A 19,120-nucleotide genomic window follows, 5' to 3' on the forward strand; every position below is an offset into this window, starting at 1 on the left:
TATTTCTTTGAACCCCTTGCCTTCACTGGGAGAGCCACTTACATAGTCTGGGATGTTCTACATCAGCCCTTATTCCCCAAATTCATTTCAGGGGCCTCTCTTGTGCCTTCACAAATAATGAAATAAAGTTGGAGGCTCATAGAGTGGGCAATGATGACCCATTGTGTTAGCAGCTTTGATAGCTGCACCCAACGTTGGCCACCAATGATCCTTACCCCCTGGTATTCATGTCCTCAGACCCCTACCTAGAAGAGGGCTGACCTGTGCAACCGAGTCAGTACTGCAGGAGTGACCGCGTGTGCCCTCTGAAGCCAACTGTTAATGGCGCTGCAGCTTCTGCCTCTTTTCGAATCCCTGGGGGAAGTGCCCTCAGCTCTTATGCTTTGCAGGTTGCCAGCAGAGGGCTGTGCAAACACCCAAGCAGCCCTGTGGGGAAGCCCACGCCGGAAGGAACTGACAGCCCCGACAGCCGGCACCACTTGCTAGCGTGAAAGTGAGCCACCTCGGAAGTGGACTCTCCAGCCCCCACCAAGCCTTCATAGGACTGCCTCTTGGGCTAACATCTGATGATAGGCTCATAAGAAACCCCAAGTCAGAATCACTCAGCAAAGTGCTCCCAAAGTATTGACCCACAGAAACTGTGAGCTATGACCAATGTTTATGTTGTTTTGAGCCACTTAGTTCTTGGGTAATTTGTTACACAGTGGTAGATAAACTGGATTTATTTTTTTTCAGAGCTGTACCATATGGGCTGTGGGTAATCTTAACTACAGAGAGGTGTTAGGGGCTTAAGGAAGCATTTTAAGTAAATTGTTTTTTGTGTTGTTTTTGTTTTCCACCAAAGAAATCGGATTCTCAGTTCGACCTTAGAGGGTTTTGTACAGTTAAACTAGAAATGCATTTTCTCTTTAATGCTTTTCTAAATGAGTGCCGCTCTAATACTGAGAACATTTGCAAGTCTGAAGAGCAAGGCTCGTGAACTGGCACTCACTCAGGCACCCTTAAGTCATCTCATAGACCTTTGGACCCCCGCCTTCACTGTCGCTTTTGGGTCTCTGGGCCATGGCTTTGCCTGCCCTTTGGAAAAGCCTGAACAAGGGAAAATAACGAAACAAATCTACTAGGAAGGGGAAAGGGTAGAGACCCCACTAGATGTTGGAAGTGGAAATCTTAAAATCATTTCCAAAACATCAGCCCCAACACCCGCTGGGAGGCTGAGCCGTCACCTCTTCTCCCGGTGTCTCCACCCACTGAAGTTCGCTCCTAGAAAAATCTGCTTATGTCCCCAAGAGCTCTGGAGAGGATCTTGGCGTAGAGAGGCTGTTGTGCCTACTGAGAGGGTGGGAGCCAGGGTTATACCGGCTCCTTGGCGCGTTTTCTCTAAGCTGGACGAGGCTGCGTGTGGACCTCCGAACCGTGGCCCGAGACGAGGCGACCTTGCGCGGGCGGGAGGAGCCTGGAGGTGGGACCCTGAAGGCGCGCCTCGCCGGCAAAGGCAACCCGCGCGGAGCGCGCACGGCCACTGAGCGCCGGCGCCTCCAGCATGGAGTGGGAGCTCAACTTTCTGCTCTACCTGGCGCTCTTCTTCTTTCTGCTCTTCTTACTTTTCCTCCTGCTCTTCGTGGTCATCAAACAGCTGAAGAACTCGGTGGCCAATACGGCCGGGGCGCTCCAGCCCGGGCGCCTCTCCCTGCACCGGGAGCCTTGGGGCTTCTCCCGCGAGCAAGCGGTGTGACGGGCGCCGCGCGGACACTGGCGGGAGGGCATGGAACTGTGCGGGCACCGGGCTGGGGCTCGGCCTCGATTCTCTGGCCGCACGGCCTCCCGGGTTCTAGGGCCAGGCTCGGCTGCCTCGCTGGCAGGTCCGTTTGGGCATGGGAGCTGTTGGCAAATGGGCGAGTTTCTCTGCTCCTCCGGGAAGCTAGGGGCTCACGGCGCGCTGGGATGTCAGGGATGACGGATGCCTGGGGTCTGGGCTGGTGGTGTGCTTTTAGGGAGGGACCCTAAGCTTTTCCGGGGCGGGGAGAAATACAGAAAAGAGAGAAGGTTAGCTTTTGAAGCCAGAATGGCTCTGAGCACCTGCAAGCTCTTCTTTCCAGTCCAGCTGCTTTTTTATCTTGTACCCCAGGGATCCAAAAGTAAATTATTCAGATGATTCAGTCCAGGCACTTTCAAACAAAATCGAATGTCAACCTAACCTTTGGGATAAGAGACAGGAGAAAACAAGTCACACTCGGAGTATTCCACATACCGCTTTGAATGTCTGTGCTGTGGTAGACCCTATGTGGGATTCAAGTGGCAGTGCGCGGGAGAGAGGACTGAGTGCCCCATTTGTTATGGGGTTTCTCCCCTTCCTCCCGATCCCTGCTCCTATTCTAGACTCCGACCATGGAGGTGCCTGCGGATTGCTGTAGCGGGTAGGTTTAGAATCAGCAGGAGGGTGAGCGTTAGAGTGGGAGTCACTGGGAGATTTCTTGGGGTTGCCATGGAGGGCTGAAGAAATGAGGCCATTTACGCGTGGTAGGGCAACAGGGATGGATAACAGGGGAAGATCGAGGCTGACATTTCTGCCAGGCTGCCCTAGGTAATTAGAATGATTAGATTGATGGGCTGAAGTAACTTCTCACCCGTGTGCCCTAAGTACCCTCCGGGCAATGTTAGTTCGGGAAATAACTTCATCTTCCAGGTGCTCTTTCCTCAGTCTTTGCCATCTCAGGTTCTGGAGCAGAGCTGCTGCCCTGGGCTGGTGTGTGGAGGACGGTGGAGTTACGGGCCGGTAACCAGGCGAGAGTAACCAGAGACAGACGACTTCTGCGATGGTAAGCAGGGACCACCCTTGGTTTTGCTTTGTAAGACCCAGGCCCTTACAAAAGTGAGCGTTCAAGATGAAGCAAATGGGTGCAGTGACATAAAGGGCTTCACTCCTACTCAGAGCCAGTGAGCTTCTACAGGAACCAAGGCGCCAAACCAACTCCCAACCTAGTACAGCATCTAGGTAGAGGATCATAAAAATTAGAATGGGATGTGAGAAATTATTGCGATTGATAAATATGCCCTATTGGAAAATAGAACAGGGGTTCTTGAAGTTGAAATATGTAATGCAGATATAGTTTGTCTTTTCAATAAGGGAAGATTTGGGTTCAGCCATGTTTAGGGTAAAATAAGCCATCCATATGACTGCAACACTGAAAACACTTATTAATTTTAGGCACAAAGACAGACCATGTAGAAAGGCTAAAAACAACAAAATGCTAAGTGTTAACCTAAATTGAGAATATGAAAGTGAAGTGGAAGACAATTATTTTAATAATTCAGTAGAAGGAAAAATAGTCTCAGTACTTATGGGGAAAGTTTTGGTCTGAGACATTCAGATAACTTCCTACATTCAAATAACTTCCTATTTCACTTTACTGGAATGGCGCTATTGTGAATAAAGTAAGCAGTTTATTTTAAATATAAGGTCATAAATAAATTCATATATATACATTCACATATATACATATATATGAAATCATATATATGTATGAATTTAAAATGTCATAAGTAAATTCATACACACACATATATATATATGAATTCATATATATGTATATACACACACACAAATACCTGTCTTTATGGAAGGTGTAATAAGACTTTATTTGAATTCCCAGTTTGAATCCCAGAATCAACTACAGTGATTCTAAATTGCCCTCTAATTGGTTGACACCCCTACAGTGACATTTAGTTATAGTTGTATGAGTGTGGGAGTAGTTAATAAGCAGTAATAGTTTATAAGGATGAAAACAATCACTTCCTAATTTATAAATAATCAGAATGCAAATTATTTTAACCACATATTTGACTTGATTTTATAATCCTTTATTCTTCCTAGTAATGCCACTGGTGTCCAAAGGTTTAAACCACCCCTGACTCTTCTAGACAGGAGACTGGAGAACTCAGGGTGAGTAGTTTGCTGCCACCCCAGTTTTAAGTCAATCTCTTTGCTGGTTCTGTTAACTCAACTTCCTACGAAAGGAGTGTTTGTCTTTCTTTTTTGTAGCCAGTGCCATTTTTATGACCTCCTCAGAATCTAATTCATGAGTTACTAAGTTCCCATTTCTACAGGCAAAAATGAATACTTACTCCTATTGTCCAATCTCTGCCTTGAGCCTGCCCTAAACCCTGGGAATTAAAGAGTCTCATACTGCCTTGTTCTATTCATTTATTCAGTCGCAGTTGTTGTTTTTCAAAACCCAACATAGACTGATCTCTGACATTAGAACTACTTTTGAACTCAAATTTTTTCCTACCTGTATACATTCTTTTTTTTAAAAAAAAATATTTATTTACTTGGTTGTGCCCTTATTGTCATGTGAGTTGCAGCATATCTTAATTGTGGCATACAGTATATAGTTCCCTGACCAGGGATTGAACCCAAGCCCCCTGCATTGGGAGCTCAGAGTCTTAGTCACTGGACCACCAGGGAAGTCCTAACCTGTATACATTCTTGATCTAGTGCTCCCGCATCCACAATGGTTTAGGTCATAGGCTTGTAGATATTGATTGCTCCATCCACTGACCACACCCTGGTCCTGACAGTTACTACACTAAGTCTGTTTTTGAAGACAGTGTATATATGAGCTGGACATTAAAGCATTTGAAAAGTCAGGAACATTTAAAATAACTGCTCATTATATAACTTGATTATTAAAAATTGCTATATTTTATTTTCAGTAAGAGGTTTTTAGTGATTCTTCAGCAATGTTAGAAGCTGAGTTGAATTTCTTACATCATAAGGAAATGGGCCATAATTCAGTTGTTATATTAATATTCTATTTCAACTGTTATTATTTCATTGTTGTTTCTAAATTTCAGCTATTTTAAATGACTCAAATTTTATTAGGATGATCTTGATTGTTTCACTGATTTCCAAACTTGAAAATGCAATGAACCTGCAGTTCTACTTGAAAAGATAAACATTATAAGTTGGCTAAGAATGACATCACAGTCACACCTGAAATCTAAAATGTCTAATAAAGTCGATTCCTGTGTCTGAACTTCAGTTTTAAGCACAGCTGTAGACGCAGGACTGATGCCATCTGGTATGATTCCACAGAATAAGAGAAAGTTTTCCCAGAGTGTGCCATGCACTGGCTTTTCTGGGAATGACAAGGTGCCAGGATTTGTTTTTGGTTCACTTGCAGGGGTGGAAACTTGGAACTAGGTGAGTAAAAAAAAAAAAATGCAATATCCCATTTTTAGCTTGACATTTCATGTTTCCAATTATGCCTATAGTTTCAAAATAAGTGCAATAGAGTCGAACATTTTTAATGGCCAAAATTCTGAACATTGTCAATGGTAAAACCATTTAGGATAGTGGTAAATGCTTTTTTTCCCCTAATCCATACCTACTAATATAGAGACTTGCAGAATACTAAGGGTATACTGATGTAATACGAAGAAAGTACTTCCAGAATACTGTACTCTGTTTTTAATTTTTATAACTCCTCTAAGGTACCTGTGCTTATTTAAGCTAAATCCACAATTAATTAAAACTCTGAAACCATTAGGAAATTGCTGTCAGATGTCTATGTTACATACAAGGGAGAATTAAAAATTGAGTTGTAGGTTGTTGATATTGATATTTCTTTTTGGGGGGTTTGAATTAAGGAAATCAATGATAAATTCTTCATTTTTTACTTTGTCTATACAAAATAAAGTTATATATGAAATAATGATCTGGTTAAGTATTGAGTAGTTAGCATCTTACCATATAAGAGTTAGGATAAGCAGAAGGGTAGACCTGTGTTCAGAAGAGTAATCAGAACATAATAGACACTCAAAAAAAAAAAAAACTTCCTGATGGATCAATCTAAAAATCCTCTTATTTTCCTCAATAGCAGCTATTTTACACAATAAACATGCTCATTTCTTCCACCTCTGGTCTGTTGAGGCTTTGGTGGGTTCAAATAAACTTTTGTTCTATTAATATGATTCTGCTGCTGCTAAATCGCTTCAGTCGTGTCTGACTCTGTGAGACCCCATAGACGGCAGCCCACCAGGCTCCCCTGTCCCTGGGATTCTCCAGGCAAGAATACTGGAGTGGGTTGCCATTTCCTTCTCCAGTGCATGAAAGTGAAAAGTGAAAGTGAAGTCGCCCAGTCGTGTCTGACTCTTCGCGACCCCATGGACTGCAGCCCACCAGGCTCCCCTGTCCATGGGATTCTCCAGGCAAGACTACTGGGGCGCGTTGCCCTTGCCCTCTCCTAATATGATTCTATAAAGTTAAACTTACTGAATATGCACATATTCTTCAGGCAAGATATTTTTTACTTTCAGATGAAAATTTTCTTTTTGATAGGGGTTTCTTTTTGTTCTCATGTAGCATGGAGGTTGGGGGCTCAGCTACTGCTGGTACTGCCTGGTTCAGCAGCTCACAGACATCAGGGTCAGAGTGGCCCTGAGGTTCCCATGGCTTTTCCCCTAGGTTCCAAGGTGGTTGTTTCGGTTCCCAGCAAGAAGATGGAGGAAGCCCAAGAGGAAAACAGGGCATGCCAGTGTGAGGCTACCTCTTCTTAAAGAGCTTTCTCAGCAGTCCAACAGCTTTTGCTCACATCACATTGGCCAAATGGTGTCATTGGCCCCTGCTATCTCTAAAGTTGCCTGAGAAATGTAGTTTTGTAGGTGGACATGTAACTACCTTCAACAAAAATCTGAGTTCTCTTCATAAGGAAGAAGGTAACAGTGTATCTTGGGTGAACAACTTGTAGTCTGTGCCCCAAATACAAAATACAGCGGTAAAGAAGCATAACGCTCAAGACGGTTCAAAACGGCAGCTCCTTCACAACAGGCAGCACGCCAAGCAGACTGCTGTGATCCGAGGGTGACTAGAGTGAAGACAGGCCAGGTTTTCTCATGAAACACTTACCAGGACTGACTGCTCTCTCAGCCGATATACCTGTCCCCATCAGGCTTCTCTAGACGAGGACCCTGGGAACCCTTGGACTTTATCGGAGGATGTGCTTGCTTCTTGGAGGCTTGAAACGAGATGAGGAATGTTTTACCTTGCTGCTTCCACATCTGCATTGTTTATCTTTTCTCTCATTTTCCTAAAAAAAAATTTGGTGCAGTCTAGTTGTGTATTTGATCCCCATAAAAGGATCATTCTTTTCTTGTACAGGGGAGGGTAATCTATGTAAAGAAAGGCTACTTTACTCCCTTCTGTGTCTCCACCACCTCATCTGGGAATATCATGGAAGAATTGCTTCTCAGAGCTGCCTCCATAAACAGCCTACATCCTGGCTAAGCAAAGAGAGAAGAAACACTTCCCACATCCAGGGCTGTCCAAAAGAACTTTCTGTGATGACAGAAATGTTCCATATCTGCAGTGTCTAACACAGTAGCCACTAGCCACATGGCTAGTGAACAATTGAAATGTTGCTACTGTGATTGAGGAAGTAAATTTTAATGTTATTTAATTTTAAATACTTTAAATGTAAATAGCCACATGTGGCTAGTGACTAGTGTTGTAGACCAACCTTTCTCTTTCTTGTGTTTTACACCTTGCTGGGTGTGTATGTGGGTGGGGGGGTGTTGAATAAGTTGTATGCTTGACATTCCATGGTCTTTACTATTCCACCTTGCCATCGAACTTGTCTCCCAGAGGAAAGGGAAAAATGGTATTTTGGAACTAAATTCAGATGTTAACTTGACATTTACACATTGAACATATGTATTTGTATGTGTTTCTGTGTGAATAGAATGGTTTCCTGGGAATAGGTCCTGTGGTTGATTTCAGTGATAACTGAGGATGGGAAAGTGGTGGTGCTGGTCACTTAACTTTCCTAGTGAACATTATGTGTTCCTTGTCATAGTCAGTAGAGCTTCTGTTGTGCAGTTCATTCTGTTACTTTATTTTTGTACTATTGTGGCTGCTAAATGATTATTCCATGTCTGTTTTTTCAAAATACTTTGTGATTTATATTTTTTAAAAGGCTATGAAATAAAACATAGTAGCTCAGCCTGTGTGTAAGTGAATTATTATTACCCATACCCTCTGAAGTATTAATTAGGATGAGATAAATGGGTGGAAGGAAATATTTATTTTTGTATCAGATTTTCTTTATAATGGGTGTGTCTATATGCCAGTTAATGTTGCCTTTTAAAAATATTTAATGACTCTTTCATTGTATACAGAGTTTGGGTAAACCGTTGGGGAGCAATGGTATCGAGTTAACTCTTTCTTCAAGTCTCTAGATGTTTTTCTATGCTGAGCGTCACTTGACTCTTGTTTACCTGAGTTGTTTGAGTTTGTTTGTCTTTTATTATTGAGTTATTCTTAAAAATATCCTGGACACTGTTTCTTTATCTAGTGTGTGCTTTTTTCCCCTAGTTTGTGGATAGCCTATTCATTTTCTTAACATATCTTTAAAAGAGAAATTTTTATATGGCTGATTCATGTTGATATATGGCAGAAACCAACACAATATTGTAAAGCAGTTATCCTTCAATTAAAAATAAATAAATTTTTTTAAAAGAGGGATTTTTAAATTTAAATCTCTCTACTTTTTTTTGTGTTATTTCTTTCTATGTACTCTTTAACAGAATTCTTCCTTTCTTTTGAGTCACAGAAATATACTCCAGTGCTTTCTTCTAGACTGGAAGTTTTATAGTTTTAGTGTTTACTATGTCTGTTATCCACCTCAGTGTAAATTTTTGTGTATGCTATGAGGTAGGGATTGGGTTCTTTCTCCCCTCGCCTCATATTTTTCCTCCTTTTATTGAAAAGGCTTTCCTTTCCCTTTTGGATTACTTTGTCCTCTGTCAAAAATCAAATGACCATATAAATATGGGACTATCTCTGGGCTCTCCTTTCTGTTCCATAAAGTGAAAGTGAAGTCACTCAGTCATGTCCGACTCTTTGCGACCCCATGGACTGTAGCATACCAGGCTCCTCTGTCCATGGGATTTCCCAGGCAAGAGTACTAGAGTGGATTGTCATTTCCTTCTCCAGGGGATCTTCCTGACCCAGGGATCAAACCCGGGTCTCCCGCATTGTAGACAGATGCTTTACCGTCTGAGCATCCTAAACTACTGCCTCACTGTCTTCCTTACTGCATTTTCACAGTAAGTCTTGGTATTCACCACAATGTTATCAATCCTAACTTTTGTAATAAACTTCTACTGAAGAGTTAGTCTGTGTGCATAAAGACATTTGAATAATTTCAGTTGAAAATATTTAAATTCAATAAGAAACCCCCACCTGATACCATGCTTCCTTTATTCTAGCTTGTAGCTCCACCTGTAATCTAAATCTAGATCTGGAATAGAACATGGTCAAAAAATTCGTCATAGGTAGAGAATATACTTTTTCTTCCCCCTGTTACTACAGTTGAGAGAAAACTGTACTTTAAAGTGATACAAAACAAAACAAGCACAGAAGCTTGTGAGTTGTTAGGGTCCCAGCTTCTCTACCAACAGAAGTCTGGCCACAGATGGATTGCCTAGCTCAAGTATCAGGACATTCATTTGGATGTTTTCCACTTGTCTGCATGGTGTCTTGACCTTTGAGTAATTGGATCATGCTTTTTAGAAATTTGGCTGAGGTAGTTTGATTGGCACCAAATCATGGCTCATACCCCCTTTTATTTGCATTCAGTTTTCCAGACTCCCAGTTTTCACATGTTCTTGTCCTTTACATGTCTCAACTGGGGCGTCATTGGGAAGTGTCTTCTCATTATAGGGACAGTAAAGGGACATTCATCTCCTACAACGATAATCTCACTATGTTCCTTGCAGCTAACAGTTCTTAACAGTTTGCTATGTATCTTTTGAGATGATTTCCTGTGTATTTTCATGGTCTTACCATGTGACTTTGACATTGAGAGGTAAGGTCTGTGTCCCTTCCCCTTGAATCTGGGCAGGCTCGTGACAGTAGAAATTTTCAGAAGCAACACTGTCTTGTGAAGGTAGATCAGGAGAGGCAGTGCAGTCTCTCCATTGTTTGATGGAATATCTAATTTTGGAGCCCTGAGTCACCATGTAATATGGGAATGTTCTGAAGCTATCATTTTTTCTGAAGAACCCCAGGCCCAGGTTCCATGTAGGTGCTGTAGTTGAATGTTCCCACAGACAACTCAATGAATGATGAGTCCTGCCAGTTGAGCTTCCAGGCTTCCTGGAGCAGAGACCAGGCCATCTCACCATGCCCTGTCTGACTTTTGGTGGTTGTCTTAAATCTCTAATTTGGGGAGAGTTTGTTATAGCAATAGTAACTGGATAATGTGTCTCAGAAAGTTGTATAGAGTACTCAGCAATGTAACAAGTATATGTTGTTTGAACATTAAATTTGTTGCCAGTTTTGTACAGATTTTATTTATACAAGTGTGATTGCTGGGTCAGTTGGCTTAGAAATCTCAAAAGTTGGTAGATACTGACAATCTCCATACTAAATGACTATGCCAGTATATACCTATCCATGTTCCTACACTATTTGACATTATGGATCTTTTAAAAATTTTATGTTGTAGTGAATAAAAAATAATAAGACCTCATTGGTTTGATTTGAAAGATTATGAGAGAACTTGTCCCTCTTGTTTTATATTTCTTGGTAATTTTAATTTTAATTTCCTCAAATCTAAGTGCCTATTCATATATTTTACCTATTTTTCTATAGGTTATCTTATAATAAGTAATTTATATATAGTAGAGATACATAATGACTACATATATAATATATTCATATACATAAGATGATACATATATAATGACCATATGTTGTCATTGTTGTTTCGTTGCTAAGTTGTGTTTGACTCTTTTGCAACCCCATGGACTGTAGCCCCCCAGGCTCCTTTGTCCATGGAATTCTCCAGGCAAGAATACTGGAGTGGATTGCCATTTCCTTCTCCATGGGATCTTCCCAACCCAGGAACTGAATCTGCATCTCCTGCATTGCAAGCGGATTCTTTACCACTGAGCCACCAGGGAAGACTGTTATAATCATCATGTATGGTATATAAAATCACTAAATGCATATGCATATATACATACAATCATTATCATTCATCAGCTAGAAGTTGAAAATATTTTCTCCTGGTCAGTTGTCTGTGTTCCCTTTACTCTTGTTAATTCTGCATTTTGAAGATCTTTTTAATTTATAAATTTGATAGGTAAAAAAGTGATTATTTGTTGTTTTTATTAGGAGGAGTCATTCTATTATTAGTTTGAGTATTGATCATTTCTCCTTCTTCTTTTGTGAGTTGCTTAGTCATATCTTGTCCATTTTTTCTATTAGTGCATTTTTTAGTTCCTTATTGAATTCTTTGTTGATATTTATTTTTCTTTTCTTAAAGAATTTTATTTATAAATGTGAATGCAATGAGGTTAAGTCTTCTGCCTCTCCATAATTACCAGTTTCCATTTCGTCTTCTTGGATACCAGATTCTTATTTATTTTTGTAGACTTATAAAATATATTAATTATATTCATTCATAAGTATTTATATCTTTTTAATTTACATAAATTAATTCACACTACATGCACATTGTTCTATTCCTTGCTTTAAAAAAGTGTAACGATTATTCCTTACTTATTTATCCAGCAAATATTTATTGAGCGCCCATCATGTGTTAGGCACAATCCAAGTTATTTGGGATTTGAAAGTGAAAGTGAAAGTAGCTTGGTCATGTCTGACTCTTTGCGACCCCGTGGACTAAACTGTCTGTGGAATTCTCCAGGCCAGAATACTGGAGTGAACAAAAAACAATAAGAAGGGAAAGGGTACATCTCCAAGGGATCTTCCCAACCTGGGAATTGAACTGGGGTTTCCTGCATTGCAGGTGGACTCTTTGATTTACCAGTGGAAAAAAAAAAAAAAAAGACAATGGACTCCTTCCCTCATGGAGCTTATGTACATTCTACAAATGAGGCTGCTTCTTTTTAACTATAGTATTCCATGCACTGTAGTATTCCATGAGTAAAAGAAGCACCATTTACTTATATATTTCTTTTGTAATGGGTATTTAATTGTTCCCAGGCATTTGTTATTTCTAAAAATACTACATAACCCTTTGACATAAATCTTTAACAAATTATTATTATAATTATATTTATTATATTATTAATAAATATATTATTCATATATTTATAAGAATAAAATCCTAAATGTGGAATCTCTAGACATATACATTGTGTAAATTTTTTGTTATAGAAATTTAAAAGATATATAAATGAGGGAATATTGCTATAAATTTTTATTCTTATTGATTATTTAAACATTTTATTAATTTTTATTTGTTTGTTTTGAATAATATTCCATCGTCTGAGTGTACCACAAATTGTTTATCCACTTACCTATTGAAAGATGTCTATTTTCACGTTTGGATGATAATGAATAATTATTAAAGAAATAATAATATATAAAAATAAATAATAATGAAACCTGAAACAAACTTCTGTATGCAGGATTTCATGTGGACATAGTGTTCATCCATTTGGGTTGAAAGAAGCACAATTGCAGATCATATGGTAAGAATATATTTAATTTTGTAAGAAACTGCCAAAGAGGATTTATAGATGAGATAAAGTGTCTTGTGGAGGTGTCTGTTTAGATCTTTTGCTCATGTTTAAGTTGGGTTGTTGTCTTACTGTTGAGTTTTAAGGATTCTTTATGCATTTTGGATAGCAGACCTTTATTTGCAGATATGTCTTTGTAAATATTTTCTCCCAGTTTGTGGCTTGTCCTTTTGTGCTCTTAACAGTTTTTTGTTGTTGTTGTTGTTTTTTGCAGAGCAGATGTTTTTAATTTTAATAGTCTATTGTATCAACTTTTTTCTTTTATGGGTCATGATTTTGGTGTTGTATCTAGATTTTCTCCTATGTTACCATCTAGGAGCTTTATAATTTTGCAATTTACTCTTAGGCCTATGATCCATTTTGAAGTGATTTTTGTGAAAGGAATAAGATCTGTGTCTAGATTCATTTTTTTTTTTTGCATGTGGATGTCTAGCACAATTTGTTGAAAAGACTCACTGATTTTTTAAAAAGTAAAGTATGTCAGTGGAAGATGAATCATCTCTTCATGCTCCAAAGTTTTACTCATTAAGTTGCCTGCCTGTTTTTATCTGTTTTACCAAATAGAAATGATGGACATATTCTGAATTTAATGGATTATCAAGCCCTTACTGGATTAGACTACTGGTCCTCCCTATTTTCCTATTGCCTTTTGGTTGCAAGTGAGAGAAATCCAAACTCAAACTAGTATAAACAAACAAAGAAAATGTATTGTCTTAGTAAGTGAATGACCTCGGGGTAGATTTCGCTGAGGTACAGATATTCAAACAATGTCATTAAAATCCAATTTTTCCTTCAACTTTTAGCTCTATTTTCAGATATTTACCAAGGCAATGGCACCCCACTCCAGTACTCTTGCCTGGAAAATCCCATGGATGCAGGAGTCTGGTGGGCTACAATCCTTGGGGTCGCTAAGGTTGAACACGACTGAGCGACTTCACTTTCACTTTTCACTTTCATGCATTGGAGAAGAAAATGGCAACCCACTCCAGTGTTCTTGCCTTGAGAATCCCAGGGACGGGGGAGCCTAGTGGGCTGCCGTCTATGGGGTCGCACAGAGTCAGACATGACTGAAGTGACTTAGCAGCAGCAGCAGCAGCTATATGTCTATTAACTAATTCTGGGAGATAGTGAAGGACAAGGAAGCCTGGTGTGCTGCAGTCCATGGGGTCGCAAACAGTGGGACATGACTAAGAGTACATCATGAGAAACGCTGGGCTGGAAGAAGCACAAGCTGGAATCAAGATTGCCGGGAGAAATATCAATAACCTCAGATATGCAGATGACACCACCCTTATGGCAGAAAGTGAAAAGGAGCTAAAAAGCCTCTTGATGAAAGTGAAAGAGGAGAGTGAAAAAGTTGGCTTAAAGCTCAACATTCAGAAAACTAAGATCATGGCATCTTGTCCCATCACTTCATGGCAGATAGATGGGGAAACAGTGGAAACAGTGTCAGACTTTATTTTGGGGGGCTCCAAAATCACTGCAGATTGTGATTGCAGCCATGAAATTAAAAGACGCTTTCTCCTTGGAAGGAAGTTATGACCAACCTAGATAGCATATTCAAAAGCAGAGACATTACTTTGCCAACAAAGGTCCGTCTAGTCAAGGCTATGGTTTTTCCAGTAGTCATGTATGGATGTGAGAGTTGGACTGTGAAGAAAGCTGAGTGCTGAAGAATTGATGCTTTTGAACTGTGGTGTTGGAGAAGACTCTTGAGAGTCCCTTGGACTGCAAGGAGATCCAACCAGTCCATTCTAAAGGAGATCAGTCCTGGATGTTCTTTGGAAGGAATGATGCTAAGGCTGAAACTCCAGGACTTTGGCCACCTCATGCGAAGAGTTGACTCATTGGAAAAGACTCTAATGCTGGGAGGGATTGGGGGCAGGAGGAGAAGGGGAGGACAGAGGATGAGATGGCTGGATGGTATCACCGACTTGATGGACGTGGGTTTGGGTGAACTCCGGGAGTTGATGATGGACAGGGAGGCCTGGCATGCTGCAATTCATGGGGTCACAAACAGTTGGACACGACTGAGCAACTGAACTGAACTGAAATGACTGAACAACAACAACATACATATTAAGTGCTACATCTACTCTGTAGCACTGCTTTAGATGCTGCAAAAGCAGTGGAAATAAGAAAGGAAGTTCCCTACTTTTATTGGGTTTGAAAGTGAAAGTGAAGTCGCTCAGTCGTGTCCAACTCTTTGCGACCCCATGGACAGTAGCCTACCAGGTTCCGCTGTCCATGGGATTTTCCAGGCAAGGATACTGGAGTGGGTTGCCATTTCATTCTCCAGGGGATCTTCCCAACCCAGGGATCGAACCTGGGTCTCCTGCATTGGAGATAGACGCTTTACTGTCTGAGCCACCAGGGAAACAAAGTTTCAAGACTCAGTCTGACTGGACTAGCTCAGATCATGTACTCACCTGATGAACCAGTCACTTGGCCAGCTGTGGGCTGATCTGACCTAAATCTGGGTAATATATTCCATCCCTAGGACTAGGGATGGGCCTGGACCACATGGACTATGAGTGGGATGGGGCTAGGTACCCAAATGAAGACCAGAGATGATATTGAGAAAAGGCAGAATGGATGCTGGGAGACAAGTGATATATGTCTTTTTAAATTATGTTTTCGGGAGATTGACTAAGAAAATTCTCCAAGAAGATATTTCTTTAACCATAATTCTTTAAGATTTAGTATGTATTAGGACAAACTGGCAAGCTTGTACAACATTCGTGTTTCTTGGGCCTCTGTGAACCTGATTTTGTCCAGAGTTGTACATTTGAGACTCCCTTGCCAGTGAATTAAAGGCTCACATTGCTGGACAGTGTTCTTTCTTTAAAAGGAGAAAGTGCTCGGGCAGACCCTGTGGCCCTTTCTGCCTTTCTTTTTCGTATTGCTTGAAGTGTGGCCGTGGTGGCTCCCTCTCCAGTAGGGCCCTGTACCATGAGCCCACCGTGATGATGGAAGCCTGTGCTGAGAATGGCAGGTGTCTACAGAGTGCATATGGGATAGGCATAGGAAGAGTGCTCCTAGTGGTCACCAAGGTGTGTATGATTTCATGTGGACAAAGTCTGTTTACCTCAATGCCTAAATTACTCAACGTACTTATTCCTCCCACATACTATTAATGTATGGGTGTTTCTGAATTCTTCTGAGATTTAGAAAAGATTAATTTCTAATCAACATAGATGCTAATTGGATATGAATTTTTGTTCACATTAGATTATCACAGTGCTAATTTTTATGTGGGGCATGAAGTACATATAGACTTTTTATTGGATCACTTGTAATTATTCATTAAACCATGGTAAACTTTTCTAAGAATCACCTGAAATCACACTGTAATAGTGAAAATGGTTTTCTTAGTCATAATATTTACTGAGTTTCAAACCGTGCATAGTAAACATGATAAGGATTCAGGACACCTTCAGGGGACTCACTATGTCCTGATGCTTCTGGAAAATGTATTTATTCCTCAAGAATATCCCAGGAGAATGAGGATTAAACAGTGAAATTCTTTGAAATTAGAGAATATAATGGAGAGGTCTGGAAATGTCAAGAGGGCAATATAATGAGATTTCCTTTTTAAAGTGCTTTTCTATTGATGTTTCAATATGAGTTTTAAAATATGTTTTTTTATTATATGGCTATTTCAATTTTTGTAAGCTTTATACATTATTTTAATTGCTTTTGTTTCTGTCCTAGAGCCTTATACCCAGATGTGAAAATACTTGAAAAGTTAAAATTGCGCTCACAAATGTGAGTTACTGATCATGACCATATCGTTATCCTGCCAGCTTTTGGTCTGAAACAGTATCAAAAAAGGCATAAGCTTTGAAGAAGAACAAATAAAAATAGGAATTTTATATATCCCCAATACATATATGTTTGGGTTAATTTAATAATTCCAGTACTCCCCTCTCTATGACTCTGTATGACATTATCTCCTAAATTTACTATTTTTGTGTGGATCGTAGATTTTCTTCAGCTGCTTTGCAGTTTCTTAACAGTTGTTTGATGTCCCTTCTATTTGGTTGAAATTCTAACAAAGGGACATAAACTCAAATTCCTTCAAAAGTCAGGTAGGTAGCATAAAGACAAAAGTATGTGTGTCTGTGTGATATACATATGTATGTATGTGTGTATGCATGCAGTTGTACCTGTATGTGTATGTGTGATTGAATGTGTTTGTTGATTGTATGTTCAGTTTGGTTGTGTGTGTTTATGGTTACATGTTTTTGTAGTTGTTTATAGTTGTGTGTATTTGTAGCTGTGTCTTTATGTGTATGTTTTAGTTGTGTGTATATTTGTAGTTGTGTGTGTGTGTATGGTTGTCTGTGTTTCTGCATTGTACTGTAGTTATGTGTGTTTATATGGTTGTGTGTGTTTGTAGTTGTGTATTTGTGGTTGTGTGTGTTTGTATGGTGTGTTTGTGGATTATATGTCCAGTTGTGTGACTGTGATTATATGTAGAGTTTCCATGATTGTGTGTGTTTATAGGTGTGTGTGTCTGTAGAGGTGTGTGTGTGTGACTGTGTACACACATGTACATGGGCATGCCCATACACATGAGGTGAGAGGTAAGCCCTATGACTGCATGGTACCTGCTCTTTTTAAGTGTGCTAGTTCAGAAGTTTGTAAAATATCATGCTGGCCGAATAAAGCAAAAACAAGTCTTTATGCTCAGACTTAAAGTGCCATAGTATTAGTATAAGGCTGTTAAAGTTGTTCTTTATTTGTTTATAGAAAATTTTACACAGTGTTTAAAGGTTGTACTCCATTTGCAGTTGTTACAAAATATTGGCTATTTTCCTCATGTTGTGTGATACCTCCTTGAGCTCAGCTTATAGTAGGTTTTACTTGCCACTCCTCCACCCTTACATTGTTCCCTGCCCCCTGCCACTTGGTAACCATTTTTTGCTCTCTATATCTGTTGAGTCTTCTTCTTCTTTGTTATATTTATGGTTTGTTGTATTTTCTAGATTCTACATATTAGTGATAGTATACAGTATTTGTCTTTCTCTGACTTACTTCACTTACTGTTATCTCTTCCAAAACCATCCATGTTGCAGCAAATGATGCAATTCCATAATTTTTTAAATCACTGAATAGTATTCTATTTCATATATGTATATATACACACCACATCTTCTTTATCCATTCCTCTATTGATGGGGACACTTAGGTTGCTTCCGTATCCTGGTAATTGTAAATAATGCTGCTATGAACATTGGGGTGCATGTATCTTTTTGAATTAATGGGTTTTTTTGGTTTGTTTTTTTTTGGATATATACCCAGGAATGGGTCATATGGTAGTTCTATTTTTAAATTTTCTGAGGAATCACCATACTGTTTTCCTTAGTGGCTATACCAATTAACATTGCCAGTGTTCCTTTTTTTCCTCTCCAACACTTGTTATCTTTTATATTTTGATAATAGTCATCCTAGGAGCTTCTCTGGCAGTCCAGTAGTTAAGACTCTGTGTTTCCACTGCAGGAAGCACAGCTTTGATCCCTGGTCAGTGACTAAGATCCCACTCTCAGCATGGGCAAAAAAGAAAAGAAAAAACATAGCTGTCCTAGTATATGTGAAGTGATATCGCATGGGTTTAATTTGCATTTCCTTGATAATTAGTGATGGGCTTTCCAGGTAGCAAAGTGGTAAATTTGTAATCTGCCTGCCAATGCAGGTGATGCGGGTTCAATCCCTGGGTTGGAAAGATCCCCTAGAGACGGACATGGAAACCCACTCCAATATTCTTGCCTGGAAAATTCCATGGACAGAAGAGCCTGGCAGAATACAGTCCATGGGGTTGCAAAGAGTCAACACAACTGAGTGACTGATCACAAAAGATAATTAAATGATGTTGCATACATTTCCACGTACCTGTTGGCTATTTGTATATTATTTTTTGAACCATATATTGGAACCTATTCTGTATGTTGTTTTCATATTTACTTGTCTTATATAGCAATGTTATGACAATTTTCATTCACTTACTTTTTAATTTGAACCATGTTATTTGTAATCACACTAGACATTTCTTGAAAATAACTGAATAAATAGCCTGTCATGGAGAACTATCAGAAAAGATAAGTTACTAATTATCCAATATAGCTATTCATCTGCTTCACTCTACTTCAAAAGTTATAGTCGTGGCAATTAAATAACATGGCTTTCATCCATGTGAAGATTCTTTTTAGGATAATAATACTAAAATGTTCTCTATTTTAATACACTTGCTATAAATTTGTTCTGCTTTGATCTTCACCTTTCCTTCTGTCTGCTGCTTTTATTAACCTTACTACACAGCCTTGATTGAAAGCAGTAAAATTATTGTCAGAGGTTATCTTAGACCAAAATAGACATTTTCAAACAGTTTTGACCAAGATTCATAGTAAAAAAATGCATTTTGTCTTGTTATCCAATACACAGACATGTACATGAAAATAAATTAAACATATTTCATTATCTAGTATACTTATATGAAATACATTTCAATATTTTTATTTAATATAATTCTAGTCTATTTTATGTCTTAAAAAAAAATACTGCT

General features: G+C 39.4%; 1 protein-coding gene and 1 long non-coding RNA gene across 3 annotated transcripts; both read left to right on the forward strand.

Moving 5' to 3' along the window:
• The first annotated feature begins 1,350 nt into the window (after positions 1–1,350).
• On the forward strand, positions 1,351–18,622 carry LOC129657149 (uncharacterized). Of its 2 annotated transcripts, XR_008716558.1 has the most exons (5): positions 1,351–1,462; positions 2,717–2,819; positions 3,875–3,943; positions 12,445–12,507; positions 18,254–18,622. It is a non-coding gene; the product is annotated as an uncharacterized LOC129657149 (long non-coding RNA). The 2 variants fall into 2 exon arrangements; XR_008716557.1 differs by lacking the exon at positions 1,351–1,462 and having other exon boundaries at positions 2,682–2,819.
• SMIM43 (small integral membrane protein 43) lies at positions 1,544–1,735 on the forward strand. Its single transcript, XM_055587439.1, has one exon. The coding sequence runs from the start codon at positions 1,544–1,546 to the stop codon at positions 1,733–1,735; it is 192 nt and encodes a 63-aa protein (XP_055443414.1).
• Positions 18,623–19,120: the final 498 nt, after the last annotated feature.

This window comes from Bubalus kerabau, chromosome 7, assembly GCF_029407905.1.
Source record: "Bubalus kerabau isolate K-KA32 ecotype Philippines breed swamp buffalo chromosome 7, PCC_UOA_SB_1v2, whole genome shotgun sequence".
NCBI lineage: Eukaryota > Metazoa > Chordata > Mammalia > Artiodactyla > Bovidae > Bubalus > Bubalus kerabau.

Excerpts from the sequence above, each read along its gene's own strand:
- SMIM43 (XM_055587439.1), top strand. The coding sequence starts at position 1,544 with ATGGAGTGGGAGCTCAACTTTCTGCTCTACCTGGCGCTCTTCTTCTTT.